The 14,991-nt window shown below is 42.8% G+C and overlaps 1 protein-coding gene across 1 annotated transcript in view; it reads left to right on the top strand.

Moving 5' to 3' along the window:
* The first annotated feature begins 9,107 nt into the window (after window positions 1–9,107).
* The window catches only part of cfap57 (cilia and flagella associated protein 57), a 32,741-nt gene continuing 26,857 nt past the window's right edge, over window positions 9,108–14,991 (top strand). Inside the window, exons 1-6 of the mRNA XM_038963365.1 lie at window positions 9,108–9,264; window positions 11,110–11,423; window positions 12,119–12,416; window positions 12,764–12,792; window positions 13,211–13,384; window positions 13,495–13,647. Coding sequence (XP_038819293.1) covers window positions 9,108–9,264; window positions 11,110–11,423; window positions 12,119–12,416; window positions 12,764–12,792; window positions 13,211–13,384; window positions 13,495–13,647 — 1,125 coding nt within the window. The remainder of the gene's footprint in view (window positions 9,265–11,109; window positions 11,424–12,118; window positions 12,417–12,763; window positions 12,793–13,210; window positions 13,385–13,494; window positions 13,648–14,991) is intronic.

The raw sequence follows: 14,991 nt of genomic DNA, 5'->3' as shown, positions 1-14,991 counted from the left end.
CCTCACTAACGACGCCTTTTGCCTATTCCCTGTTTCCTATTACCTACCTATAGCCTGATCTCCCGGACGATGTTACTAGCCTTTTCCCTGACTGTACTGTTGCCCTTTTGGACCCCCTGTGCATGACCTTCTGCCTACCCCTGGACCCAGCTACCTGCCTCCTCCTGTGGTCCTCCTGTGGTCCTGCAAAAAACACCTGCTGTGCCCTGCGCTTGAAACCAGCTCTCTGTCTCCCCTCGTGTTCATTACACCATCCTGTGTGAGAAGAGAGAGAGAGAGATTGACAGATTGACAGAGATTGACAGAGAGATTGACAGAGAGAGTGAGATTGACAGAGATTGACAGAGAGAGAGAGATTGACAGAGATTGACAGAGAGAGAGAGAGATTGAGGGAGATTGAGGGAGATTGACAGATAGAGAGATTGACAGAGAGAGAGAGATTGACAGAGATTGACAGAGAGAGAGAGAGATTGAGGGAGATTGAGGGAGATTGACAGATAGAGAGATTGACAGAGAGAGAGAGATTGACAGAGATTGACAGAGATTGACAGAGATTGACAGAGATTGAAAGAGAGAGAGATTGACAGAGAAACAGAGAGACAGATATTGATTGACAGAGAGACAGAGAATGATTGACAGCGAGACAGAGAATGATTGACAGAGAGACAGAGATTGATTGACAGAGAGAGAGAGAGAGAGAGAGAGAGAGAGAGAGAGAGAGAGAGAGAGAGAGAGAGAGATTGACAGAGAGAGAGATTGACAGAGATTGATTGACAGGGAGACAGAGAGACAGAGATTGATTGATAGAGAGACAGAGATTGATTGACAGAGGCAGAGATTGATTGACAGAGAGGCAGAGATTGATTGACAGAGAGAGCGAGAGAGAGAGAGAGAGAGAGAGAGAGAGAGAAATGTTTGTCAATCGATTGCAGCAATGTATAAATCCCAGATGGGAACATTTACAAAATGGTTCTACAAAATGCATTTAAATGTTAATCAAACGAGACAGAACTGCATACAGATAGAAGAGACTCTACAGTGCATGTCAGAGCAAAAACCAGACCATGAGGTCAAAGGAATTATCCGTAGAGCTCAAAGACAGGATGGTGTCAAAGCACAGATGTGGGGAAGGGTACCAAAACATGTTTGCAGCAATGAAGGTCCCCAAGAACACAGTGGCCTCCATCATTCTTAAATGGAAGAAGTTTGGAACCACCAAGACTCTTCCTAGAGCTGGCCACCCGGCCAAACCGAGCAATCAGGGGAGACGGGCCTCGATCAGGGAGGTGGCCAAGAACCTAATGGTCACTCTGACAGAGCTCTAGAGTTCCTCTGTGGAGATGGGAGAACCTTCCAGAAGGACAACCATCTCTGCAGCACTCCACCAATGAGGTCTTTATGGTAGAGTGGCCAGATGGAAGCCACTCCTCAGTAAAAGGTACATGACAGCCCGCTTGGAGTTTGCCAAAAGGCACCTAAAGGACTCTCAGACTATGAGAAACAAGATTCTCTGGTCTGATGAAACCAAGATTGAACTCTTTGGCTTGAATGCCAAGCGTCACGTCTGGAGGAAACCTGGCACCATCCCTACGGTGAAGCATGGTGGGGGCAGCATCATGCTGTGGGAATGTTTTTCAGAGGCAGGGACTGGGAGACTAGTCAGGATCGAGGAAAAGATGAACGGAGCAAAGTACAGAAAGATCCTTGACAAAAACCTGCTCCAGAGAGCTCAGGACCTCAGACTGGGGCGAAAGTTCACCTTCCAACAGGACAACAACCCTAAGCACACAGCCAAGACAACCCAGGAGTGGCATCGGGACAAGTCTCTGAATGTCCTTGAGTGGCCCAGCAAGAGCCCGGACTTGAACCCGATCGAACATCTCTGGAGAGACCTGAAAATAGCTGTGCAGCGATGCTCCCCATCCAACCTGACAGAGCTTGAGAGGATCTGCAGAGAAGAATGGGAGAAGCTCCCCAAATACAGGTGTGCCAAGCTTGTAGCGTCATACCCAAGAAGACTCAAGGCTGTAATCGCTGCCAAAGGTGCTTCAACATATTACTGAGTAAAGGGTCTGAATACTTATGTAAATGTGATATTTCAGTTGTTGTTTTTTTATAAATTTGCAAAAATTTCTAAAAACCTGTTTTTGCTTTGTCATTATGGGGTATTGTGTGTAGATAGACGAGGGAAAAAACTATTTAATACATTTTCAAAAAAAGTCTGTAATGTAACAAAATGTGGAAAAAGTCAAGTGGTCTGAATACTTTCCGAATGCACTGTATGTCTATAGCTACACAGTATGTGGTCTCTGTGGTTTTCTGTGGTGACAAAGGCAAATCGCTAAAATGGATGATCCTGAACCAAATCACTGGACCTTAACTAAATCACTGGACCTGAACCAAATCACTGGACCTTAACTAAATCCCTGGACCTGAACCAAATCCCTGGACCTGAACCAAAATAATGCAGTGTGTGTTAATACATAATAAAACTTTCCTGAACCAACACTTGACTCCTCCCCCTTCTAGCTCTGACTTTGCTGATGGCTACTTTGAGGAAAAGTTACTTACTACGCCTGTGATATGTGGTTGTGCCACCTAGCTATCTTAAGATCAATGCACTAACTGTAAGTCGCTCTGGATAAGAGCATCGGCTTAAAGACTCAAATGTAAAATGTAAATGTGTAACGTTAATACCACTAAAGCCCACTACCTATGACCACAGCCTCTTACCTGCTAAAAAACCCTTTCAGACTTCAGTGGTGTAAAGTACTAAAGTAAAAATACTTTAAAGTACTACTTAAATCGTTTTTTGGGGGTATCTGTACTTTACTTTTTATATTTTTGCCAACTTTTACTTTTACTTCACTACATTCCTAAAGAAAAGAATATACTTTTAACTCCATGCATTTTCCCCGACACCCAAAAATACTCGTTACATTTTGACAGGAAAATGGTCCAATTCACACACTTATCAAGAGAACATCCCTGGTCATCCCTACTGCCTCTGATCTAAACGACTCAATAAACACAAATGCTTTGTTTGTAAATTATGTCTGAGTGTTGGAGTGTGCCAAAGGCTATCCGTCAATACAAAGAAAAACTCTACATTTTGCAGTCTGGTTTGCTTAATATAAGGTATTTGAAATGGTTTATATTTTTACTTTTAATACTTAAGTACATTTAAACCCAAATACTTTTAGACTTTTACTCAAGTAGTATTTTACTGGGAGACTTTCACTTTTACTTGAGTCATTTTCTATTAAAGTATCTTTACTTTTACTTAAGTATGACAATTGAGTACTTTTTCCACCACTGCTTGAAATGACACATCTGTCTAGTGCCAGACAGACACTCTGGGAGCTTCATGACTGGGGAGGCTAGAGCTATAACAACACTAGTCTCTTCCAATGCCAGTCTCTTCCCACAGCCTATACCAATGCCTGTCTCTTCCCACAGCCTATACCAATGCCAGTCTCTTCCCACAGCCTATATCAATGCCTGTCTCTTCCCACAGCCTATACCAATGCCTGTCTCTTCCCACAGCCTATACCAGTGCTAGTCTCTTCCAATGCCAGTCTCTTCCCACAGCCTATACCAATGCCAGTCTCTTCCCACAGCCTATATCAATGCCTGTCTCTTCCCACAGCCTATACCAATGCCTGTCTCTTCCCACAGCCTATACCAGTGCTAGTCTCTTCCAATGCCAGTCTCTTCCCACAGCCTATACCAATGCCTGTCTCTTCCCACAGCCTATACCAGTGCTAGTCTCTTCCAATGCCAGTCTCTTCCCACAGCCTATACCAATGCTGTGAGAGTTGACGGTGGCGGGCCTGCCTCGGCTGAGTTGAAAATGAGTTGATCTGCATTTGTCACTTTATATCCAGTCAATGATGTCATTTCCAGAGAACACCATGGACCCTGTTTGAATACTCTAAGATCCATCCTTCCTTCCTTCAGTTATCACTGTTCTGACATTGGATAACTGGTGAAAGCTACTGTGTGTCACGGAAAGAATACTATTGGAACAGGACCCCGTGTACAGTAAGTATCCGGAACCTCATCATTCCCCTTTAGCACAACTGTTGTTTTGAGTTTGGATGCACTGCAGTATTATATTGTCATTATACTCCTGTGTTTTTACAGAACATTGTCATGTTGTATTGTCATGATTCAGTAGTAGCAGCAGCAGCATCCTCACAACACAGTGCAGCCTAATCTTACCATCAAGTCCACATATAGACTGAGCCCCGGCCGCTGTTGGCTATTCATGTAATGTATAAAGTATAGTGTTTGCATGTACGCGCCACAGTCGCTGCTACCTTACAAGCACAGTTCTGTACTTTTCAATCACTCACACTTGGATACTATTCAGTGGTTTTGGGATTGTCTCACGCTGTCTCCCCCCAGAACCTCAGAGCCAGGAGGCTGGTGTACATCTGAACTGACTGATGTAGCGTGACACAGTGGTGCGCTGTGCAGCCGAGCATAGACAGCCTAATGGCAGCTGAGTGACACCATCATAAATCACAACCTCCTCTCCCCCATCACCTTGGCAACACATACAACCCAGACACTAGCAGGCATACACTTTATAAAGATTTACGTTTTATGTTGAAGACACCTCATTATTAGGCAATTAGTAGTCTATTTTATGGTTGACACATAGGATGGGTGGTGTAACTTTTCATTTCATTAGTTTAAGAATGTTATACTCTGTGTTCAGTTTTCTTAGTTTTTTATATAGTTTAGGTTTATTTGAAGAAAAGTAGCCATTTCTGCTGGTATTTCAAATACAATTAAAACATTTATAAATTATTAATAGATCTTACAAATTGTAGTGCTATTTACATTATAGTGTTAAATATAGTGTTTTACATTTAATTCCACATTGATAAGACATTGCGTGCAAAACCAGCATGCATGAGCCCATTCTGAAACTTGCTAAATTACATTTTGTATTTTGGGCAATTAATTGAAGACGCTCATGTGAACAACGTTTGTAAACTATTCCCACGCCCAAATAGATACAAGGTTTCACGTCACGTGGCACCGCCGCTTTACATTGTGTTGTTCCTGAGTGAAAAGTCTCTTGACTGAAAGCTCATGATCGTGACAAGCCTAGCTAGCAACAAAATCAGTGGGAAAATTAAGCCTTTTTTCGGTTATCTTTCGCTTTGACTTGCAGGCTTCTTGATCGCGGATAACTAGCTAGCTAAGTAGAATTAATCATGTCAAATGTTTACAAACCGCAAAAAAGTCCGCGAAACCCAAAGTGTGCCAGATGCAGAAATCATGGATTCATTGTTCAACTCAAGGGACATTCGGGACAGTGTCAATTTCTTAAATGCAACTGTTGGAAATGTTCTCTGATTGCAGAGAGAACGAAAATAATGGCATTCCAAAGACGGATCAAGAAAACTAACAAAGAAGAATCAGCACTTAATTTGACGTGGTCAAGGCCCGGTGATACAGCGGTTGATGGCACTTTGAGCGGCCGGGAGGAAAGCGCACATCTGCCTGACACATCTGGAGTGATGTTTCCTGGCCCCGGAACACGTACAGAGACAGTCATCAAGATGCCACCACAACGGTTTGAAGAGGCAGACGGTAGGACCTATGCGGAGATGGAGGTCCCCATGGCAGTGGGCCATGACAGGGCTGCCAAAGAAGGCCATGGCCCATGGATCACCCATGAACCGCAGAGAAAGTCCACCCCTGGAGGTGGTGATTATGGCGGTGAAGATGGTCGTTACGGGGCACCTTGGAGTGGGATTCAGGATGCGCCTTCAGTGATGAGTCGAAGTAAGTGGATCATTATTTTGTTGAATACATTCACTGAACATGCATGTGTTTTTGTAGCGCTACCTAACGTTACATTCATGAAAAACATAATAAAAAATAAATAAATAAACGATATATATTTTGATTTAGTTGATAAACATTGTCAACTGGGTAGCTAGCTAACATGGTTAGGTTGCTATTGAATTTTAGAGCTCTAATTTCGCGCCTTTTTATTATCTTGTTGGGATGCGTTTCAGCGTTTGTGATTATGTAGCCTGCACATAATTCTGTATGTACAAACTCCCATTTACATTTTTTTCCCTTTACTTCTCCACAAAGGCGGCCCACATTTCCCCAGCGACTATGTTATAGCGGAGTTTGGCGGTCAGAGAGACATGTACTCTGGAGAAATGGTGGCCATGCAGTTCCCCTTCAAGTTCTACTCACGCTACCCCAATGGCTACGCGGCTTGCCCAGCCATTCTGGTGAACATGCCGCTGCCACCACCAGGGCCGTTCAAGGTCGGGAATGGTCCAGTGGGTTTCCCTCACTTTCCACCATCTGGCCCGATGCACTACCCTCCTGAGGCAGGTCCTATAAACGTAAGACCAAAAACCATTAGAATTAAAAAATATATAATGAAGTAAATGTGCTGTCAAAATGGGCTTTACAGTTGAGGACATTACAGTATGCCTATGACATGACATATAAAATATTTTTTTGCAATCCATACTATGCCATGACAGTGTATGGCTATTTTTGTGAAAATTAACATTGACAACATGGAAGGATTTGCTTGTATGTGAATGTGTATGGTTTGCACCCAGGGTGGCAGAGCGCCATTCTTTGCCCCTCACCCCCATGGCAGTGACATTCGTCCTGGAAGCTACCCGGAGGAGCTGGTTCTGAGGTCGCATCCACCACCACAGCCTTCTCTACCTAAGGACAGAGAACATGGAACAAGTACGTGTGTTTGTGGCTGTTGCTGGCAATCATAATGTGTTAGTGGAATGCATAATGTCATAGAGACCACTGTCACTTGCTCTGCCACTGAGGCCTCAATGCTGCGGAGGATGTAACGACTGATAATGGCAGAACAGTGGAACATTTCCATAGTACATTAAGAGACAGGTCAAAATTGTATTATATTTCTCAGTTTCTTACAGATATTATTGGCATATATACACAGTCAAACACAATCTCAGTTCATACCATCTACCTCTACATTCTCTGATGGCTCCTGAGTGGCGCAGCGGTCTAAAGCACTGCATCTCAGTGCTAGAGGCGTCACTACAGACACTGGTTCAATTCCAGGCTGTATCACAACCGGCCGTGATTGGGACTCTCATAGGGCAGTGCGCAATTGGCCCAGCGTTGTCCGGGTTTGGACGGGGTAGCCCGTCATTGTAAATAAGAATTTGTTCTTAACTAACTTGCTTAGTTTAAATAAAGGTTAAATTAAATAAATGCATGCTCTGACCACACTTGGTGTTAACTGAGGTAGACAACTCGATTGGCGTGCTCACAATGTTGTCTTTCCTTTCTCCTACTACAGACGCACATCCCCAAAGCAGCCAAGGGTCAGAGAGCAGCTCACTGGAAAATGCCTCCTCTTCCCAGAACACTGTGTGAGGGCGAAGGTCATGTGGTTGGCATCCTTACACCATATATCCACTTGAGAAAAATCATCTTTACCCTTTCTGTTGTGCAATTATACAGGCACCAAAGACTTAGCTAAGTCACTGTTGACATTTTTACCATGTTACACCTTGTAGTGTAGTTCATTATGCACATGGGGTTTCAATTCTCATTGTACACACAATAACAACCATTGGATAAAATAACAACAACACAAAAATAATCTGCTATCATTTCTGGGGGGGGGGGGAAATGAAATTTTTTACTTTTTACAGAAGCTATTTTTGTTTAATTATTTAATTAATAATTTTTAACAGTCATATTTATAGCAGCTTGTGATAGTCAAATATAATCCCATATTTGTTTATATAAAAAAAAAAAAAAGGATTTGCCTTGTTATTTTTTGTCTTGTCTTTATCAGGAATAATGTTTTCTTCCTCATTCAGTTAATTAGTCAGTTCAGTTGTATTATATTCACAGCCATGTTGCGGTGTTCATGAAATAAAACATATAACAGAAAATCAACGCTGTCGTCATTACGTGTTCCTAAACAGCTGGTTTCATGTAAAGGCCTGTGTGATTTGATGCCGTTTTTTAGTGTAAAGTACATATAAGAAGAAGATCTCTTTGTAAAGTCTCTCTGGGTGCTTCATGTGATTCCGTTGACTGTCAGACCAGTCAAACACAACACGTCCAATTTCTTTGTATTACAGTGACTCTTGGACCAGGAGAAAATCTATACGGATTCAATGTTGAATGGCAAAAAACAGGAACACAGTGTCATTGCTAATATCACATTTGTACATAAGGAATAGCTTATAGTTTTAAGATTACCTTATAATTTTAGCCTGATCTTATTGCTCTCAGTATTTCTTAAATGTTGATCCAAATTCAGACAAGCATTACATTACACCGACCTTCACACGGGGAATATTGAATATGAGGAAGTCACAATTTTTTTTATTGATTCATGACATTTTTTTCCAGACTTCAAACAACCAGTGGGTGGATAAGCTAATTACAACCGACATTATGCGTACATGAATATTAATACAGTCTTGTGTCACAGATGAGTGTTGGGAGTTTTAAAACACAGATCAATGGATTAATTTTGAGCATAAAATTGTCTTACAGTGTTAGAGTAATGTGCAATAAAAAATGACTCTGATGTTGATATTAAAATGATAAGTAGTACTTGGATAGTATTTAAACGCCAAAGCCAATCGCATCTAGAGAATGTTCAGTATTTGGCGCCATCCAATGGTCCAGGGTTGCGCGGCATTCTCCATGGTTGCTATAGTATCGCTCCGGCTTCATGTATCCTTGGTAACCACATACACTAGAGAAACACGTCCGTTCTGCAAAACATGATGCACAAAAACATTTTTTAGAAAGACGGATTCACTTCTCTAAACGTTCCAACCGTGCATAACTTGCTAGCTAATATTAACTTTTTTGCAAAGTTTCAACTACGGACCAGGTTAGTGTCAATGCACGAGAGTGGGTGTCTCTGTATTTCAAGCCAGTTAGCTTGAATTGCAAACAGAACTTGCTCAGCTATAACGCTAACTGCTAATTTAGCCTGGCTGTATGTTTGCAATCCATGACTGGTTAGCTAAGTTTGTTATCTTTGCCTTACAGACATTCGAACAGTTGGTTCTAATAACGTGTTACCGGATTGAACAATGGCTTCGATTGTAGCCCAGTGTCACTACATCTTCGGTTTGCGGACAGGAGTAATAAATAATATTTGCTACTTCGATGAGCAGACTGTCATCTTCCCATGCGGAAACAACTGTGTACGCTACAACATTGACCAGAGATGTCAGAGGTTCATTCCAGGTAGTTGCTCCCAAATGATAACAGTATACATTTGAGCTAGTTATACTTATTTTCTCTTACAGTGTACATACAGTATCATATGCGTTTAGTTAGCTAGCTAAGTTTATTTGAAAATTATGTGTTCTCAATCAACTTGTCTGGTTTAACCCTCCTGTTGTGTTCGTTTCATCTTAATTAATTCTGTGTTCCCGGTCCAAAATGACCACCCCATTATAGCTGATTAGAAATCCATAATAATACATATATTATCACCTAATGTTGTGTTACATCTTTTTACCAACTTAAGTTCTTGTGAACATTACAAGTTTTGAACTTCTATTTGCTATTTATGGCCTGTAGGCCTCATTGACCTGAGCTCATACAACTTGTTTGTGAGTAAAATAAATCATAATGTATGGACTATTTTGACTATCAAATACTCAGATGAAACATTTTGTGTTATTTATCACAGACTACTTTGTGTCAAAGTTTAACAAGGACTCTCTCCTCCTCACCAGTGTCATGATCAAATATATGATCAAGAGTCTCACGTTTTTATTTAACCAGGTAGGCCAGTTGAGAGCAAGTTCTCATTTACAACTGCGACCTGGCCAAGATAAAGCAAAGCAGTGCGACACAAACAACAACACATGAAATAAACAAACATACAGTCAATAACACAATAGAAAAAAAGTATATATACAGTGTGTGCAAATGGCGTGAGGAGGTAAGGCAATAAATAGGCCATAGTAGCGAAGTAATTACAATTTAGCAAATTAACACTGGAGTGATAGATGTGCAGATGATGTGCAAGTAGAAATACTGGTGTGCAAAAGAGAAAAAAGTTAATAAAAACAATATGGGGATGAGGTAGGTAGATTGGATGGGCTATTTACAGATTGGCTGTGTACAGCTGCAGCGATCCATACAGTATATTGTTTGGTCATTGTGCTGCCACAGAGTGAATTGTGAGCAAGGCCTCAAAAAAGCTTTATATACCAGAGCCTCGAGAAAAGTTCTATATATTATTGAAACAATGTTGCGATTGTTTGTGAGAATGCCAACAGGTGTGGTTCCCGTGGGGAAAAGATTCTATTTGGGAAAGGTTCCCGTGGGGGTTGCCATGGAAGCCAAGTGAGGTGTGTGTGTGTGTGTTCAAACACACATGCATGTGGGGGTCTGGGAATCAATTTTACATTTACATTTTTGTCATTTAGCAGACGCTCTTATCCAGAGCGACTTACAGTAGAGTGCATACATTTTATTACATTTTACATACTGAGACAAGGACTGAGACAAGGATATCCCTACCGGCCAAACCCTCCCTAACCCGGACGACGCTATGCCAATTGTGCGTCGCCCCACGGACCTCCCGGTTGCGGCCGGCTGCGACAGCCTTGGCGCGAACCCAGCCCAGCCTGGGCGCGAACCCAGAGACTCTGGTGGCGCAGCTAGCACTGCGATGCAGTGCCCTAGACCACTGCGCCACCATTTTATACACTAATCGTAGTCTCACCCATTCATTTCTAAAGACCGGTCATTTTTGACCAGGAACACCACAGGTGTACAAAAGTGAAATAAAACACAACATTTTATGAAAATCATCAAAATGAATTTTGTGTGTTCAGATGTCCAGTGTGGACAAAGTCATGGAACCTTATGACAATAAGATTAAATGAAGTACATTTTTCAGAGAGAAAACTTGTAAATCCAATTCGACTGGAACACAGCAGGAGGGTTAAATAAAGGTATTCTTCATTAAATGAAAATGACAAAGACCAAAACCTCGTATACAACATTAGGTGTTGGTCCCAAATGGCATCCTATTCCCTATGTAGTGCACTACCCCTCAATGTTTCCTCATAGGCACAGAGAAAAGTCAGGGCATGCAGGCCCTGGCCATCAGCGCCAACCGCCGCTACCTGGCCGTGTCAGAGCGTGGTGAGAAGGGCACCATCACCGTGTACGACCTGCAGCACGAGCAGAGCCGGAAGAGAAAGGTGCTCAGTGGGGGAGAGGTCCCCGTGCTGGAATTTGTCTCCATGGCCTTCTCCCCCGACTCCAAGTACCTGATAGGGCAGGCAGGAGCCCCCGACTGGACCCTGTTCTACTGGATGTGGGAGAAGCAGAAGGTCATGGCCTCAGTGAAGACGACAGGGTCCACCAACCCCATCAACCAGGTGGGTGAGACAGATATAGGCAGACCAGAGGAGAGAAGAGACGGGAGAAGTGGGCCTCTACTTCATGATGGTATTTTATCTTGGTGAAATTAAAACAAAAGAAAAGTGTGACATTTTGAGGTACAGTTGTGGATGTATATATCTTATGGGCGCACGCGTACACACACTGACACACACACACCTATAATCGACAGACCGAAAAGCAAGCATAACCAGTGCTTGACTTGGGCAAGTAGCTCACCGGAGTACCAGCATCTCTGATTTACTACTGCTTGAGCTCCTGTTCCTCTCATAGAATATTAGCTCACAAGTATTGTGGAGCTCCTCCACCTAAATATAAACAGTACCAGCATCCAAAATGAGTACCAGCACCTATTTCAGTCCAAGTCAAGAACAGAGCATAACATACTCAACCACACACACACTGAACAACTACATAGTAGTCTAGTGGTTAGAGCGTTGGGCCAGTAACTGAAAGGTTGCTAGATTGAATCCCCCGAGCTGACAACGTAAAAAATCTGTCGTTCTGCCCCTGAATAAGGCAGTTAACCCACTGTTCCCCAGTAGGCCGTCATTGTAAATAAGAATGTGTTCTTAACTGACTTGCATAGTTAAATAAAGGTTAAATAAAGGTACAATAAAAAATAAAAAAGACCCATCATCATCTTCATTGTCTTCATCTTCATCACCCCCAGGTCAGCTTTAACCCGCAGGACAACACCCAGATCTGCGTGAGCGGCAATGGGGTCTTCAAGCTCTTCCGCTATGCTGAGGGCGCCCTGAAGCAGTCCAACTTCCTTAAGCTGGAGTCCCAGAACTTCCTGTCGCACACCTGGATGTCCGAGGAGCGTGTCATAGCGGGGACAGAGGCGGGCAGGCTGCTGGTGTTCGAGTCAGGTGACCTGCGCTGGGAGATGAGCGTCACCACCAAGCCTGCCACGCAGGAGGCAGACAGGTCAGACAGGATGACCGATCAATCAATCAAACATTTTCGTCCTTCTATCCTCTACGGTCTGCATTCCATTGACCTCTTTACTACATCTATTACAAAAAATACATGAGCCACATCAGTTAGCATCATTTGAATGAACATTCTACATTACCATGGCAATCCAGCATCATTTGAATGAACATTCTACATTACCATGGCAATCCAGCATCATTTGAATGAACATTCTACATTACCATGGCAATCCAGCATCATTTGAATGAACATTCTACATTACCATGGCAATCCAGCATCATTTGAATGAACATTCTACATTACCATGGCAATCCAGCATCAGTTGATAGAACATTCCAAAATACCATGGAAATTATTGCATCACAATAACAGGAAGCCATTGCGAGTGTACCCATGAGTTTACTAGTCAAATTGCTTCCAAGCCCATTCTATTCATAACGTTGGACTATTCTGGTTTATCAAAGTGTTATGCTATGACAACGTAGTTCTTTATTTTTTAAGCACTCGCTGCTCACTAGCATCTATTTAGAATAATGGTATTTTTCTTGTCATTTAGCAGATGACTTAGGGTTAAGTGCTTTGCTCAAGGGTATAGACAGGATTTTTTCACCTAGTCTGCTCGGGGATTTGAACCAGCGACCTTTCTGTTACTGGCGCAACGCTCTTAACTGCTAGGCTACCTGTCTGTAGAAATGCTTCCTGCAGGGGGAATCCTACCACACTTACCCCATTGACAATTGGACCGTCTGATCCTAATCATAAACAGATGTAATTCTCAAATGGATAACAAATGACTGTCCTTTCACGGCACAGACAACTAGAGAGGAGAAAGCCAGAGGAGGCCAAGTCAGAGGGGGCAGCCCCAGCCCGTATGCCCAGGGTCACAGCCATCACGTCCTACTCTAAGGGCTTTGCCTGCTCCGCCGGCCCAGGGACCGTGTGTCTGTTTGAGAAGACAGAGGAGAAGGACAACTACAGAAAGACTAGGGAGATCAGGGTAATGTCAATGTTTGGATGACATGATAACTTGACTTCTAAATGAACAAAACAGGAGGTGGTGGTGGAGGTCTCATTCATTTGAAATGTGTGTGTGTGTGTGTGTGTCAGATCCCTGCAGACCCGTGCAGCAACGAGCCGAGTCATGCGGAGCAGCAGGAGATGGTCACGCTGTGTATCAGCCCGTCAGAAGAGACCCTGGTCACCAGTACAGACCGTGGTCAGCTCTACAGCATCACCCTGTCCTCTGCTGAGATGAGCAAGGTGAGCAGTGATATAGTGAAAATATAGGCCTGTATGTATAGTACAGGAGGGCCGGAGACCCTTTTTGTTTTATCAGGAACCAGGAACCCAATTCATCAGGAACCCAACTCATAATCAGAACTCGAGTTTGATCAAAATAGCATACAAGGAGTTTTACTATGACTTTGGCAGTGCATCGCCGGACGAACCAAGTCACTGGGAAGGAACATTTTAAAGGACCTCCTCTTGGCATCAGAGAGAACATTTTGCAGTTTTCAAGCTAATTTCCTGTAATTATACACATTTTGTCATGGGGAAGAAAGAACATTAATTTCCTGTAATTATACACATTTTGTCATGGGGAAGAGAGAGAACTCTGCAGTTTTAAAGCTTAAATTACAGTGCATTTATGTTTGTTTTTAAATTCAGTATTTAAGTAACTGTCCAGTGTTTACAGATTTCTATGAAGTATGACCTATAGTTAATGACAATATGAGTGATACTTAGTTTTCTTTAAAAAAAAAAATGTATTATGTTAAAAAGCTACTTTTCTGTGATGGAATGGTGTGGGTGTACTTCAACAACAGAATGGTGTGGGGGTATACAGGTCATTAAAAAATATTCATGTGAGTAGACTGCTGATTGGCCAGCTCATCCAAGGCAGTATGAAATCCTAGCAAGCATTTTTTAAATGGTCTGTTTGAGATACAAGTTTGAGGAAAAGGAGGCTGGTGGGAGGAGCTATAGGAGGACAGGCTCATAGTAATGGCTGGAAGGAAAGGAATGCAACAGTAACAAACATAGAAACTCCATTCCATTAATTCCATTCCAGCTATTATAATGAGCCCAACCTCCTAAAGCTCCTCCCCCCAGCCTTCTCTGCCTCCAACTTGTATCTCAAACAGACCTATTTTCAGTTGATTTATTTTGAGATCTGGCCGCAGACCCCACTTTGAGAACCCCTGGTATATGATATAGACCATATGGATGTGTGCAAGGTGAACAGCTGCTATGGCATTCTATGCTAAAGCATGCTGGGCTCACAGTCAGCAGGATTAGGACCAGGTTAGGTCCAGGTTAGGTCCAGGTTAGGTTAGGTCCAGGTTAGGTCCAGGTTAGGTTAGGTCCAGGTTAGGTCCAGGTTAGGTTAGGTCCAGGTTAGGTCCAGGTTAGGTTAGGTCCAGGTTAGGTTAGGTCCAGGTTAGGTTAGGACCAGGTTAGGTCCAGGTTAGGTTAGGTCCAGGTTAGGTTAGGTTAGGTTAGGTCCAGGTTAGGTTAGGTCCAGGTTAGGTCCAGGTTAGGTTAGGTCCAGGTTAGGTCCAGGTTAGGTTAGGTCCAGGTTAGGTCCAGGTTAGGTTAGGTCCA

This window comes from Salvelinus namaycush, chromosome 25, assembly GCF_016432855.1.
Source record: "Salvelinus namaycush isolate Seneca chromosome 25, SaNama_1.0, whole genome shotgun sequence".
In the NCBI taxonomy this organism is placed as follows: domain Eukaryota; kingdom Metazoa; phylum Chordata; class Actinopteri; order Salmoniformes; family Salmonidae; genus Salvelinus; species Salvelinus namaycush.
Note: the sequence above shows the minus strand (reverse complement) of the source record. Positions and strands in the feature narration are given on the sequence as shown.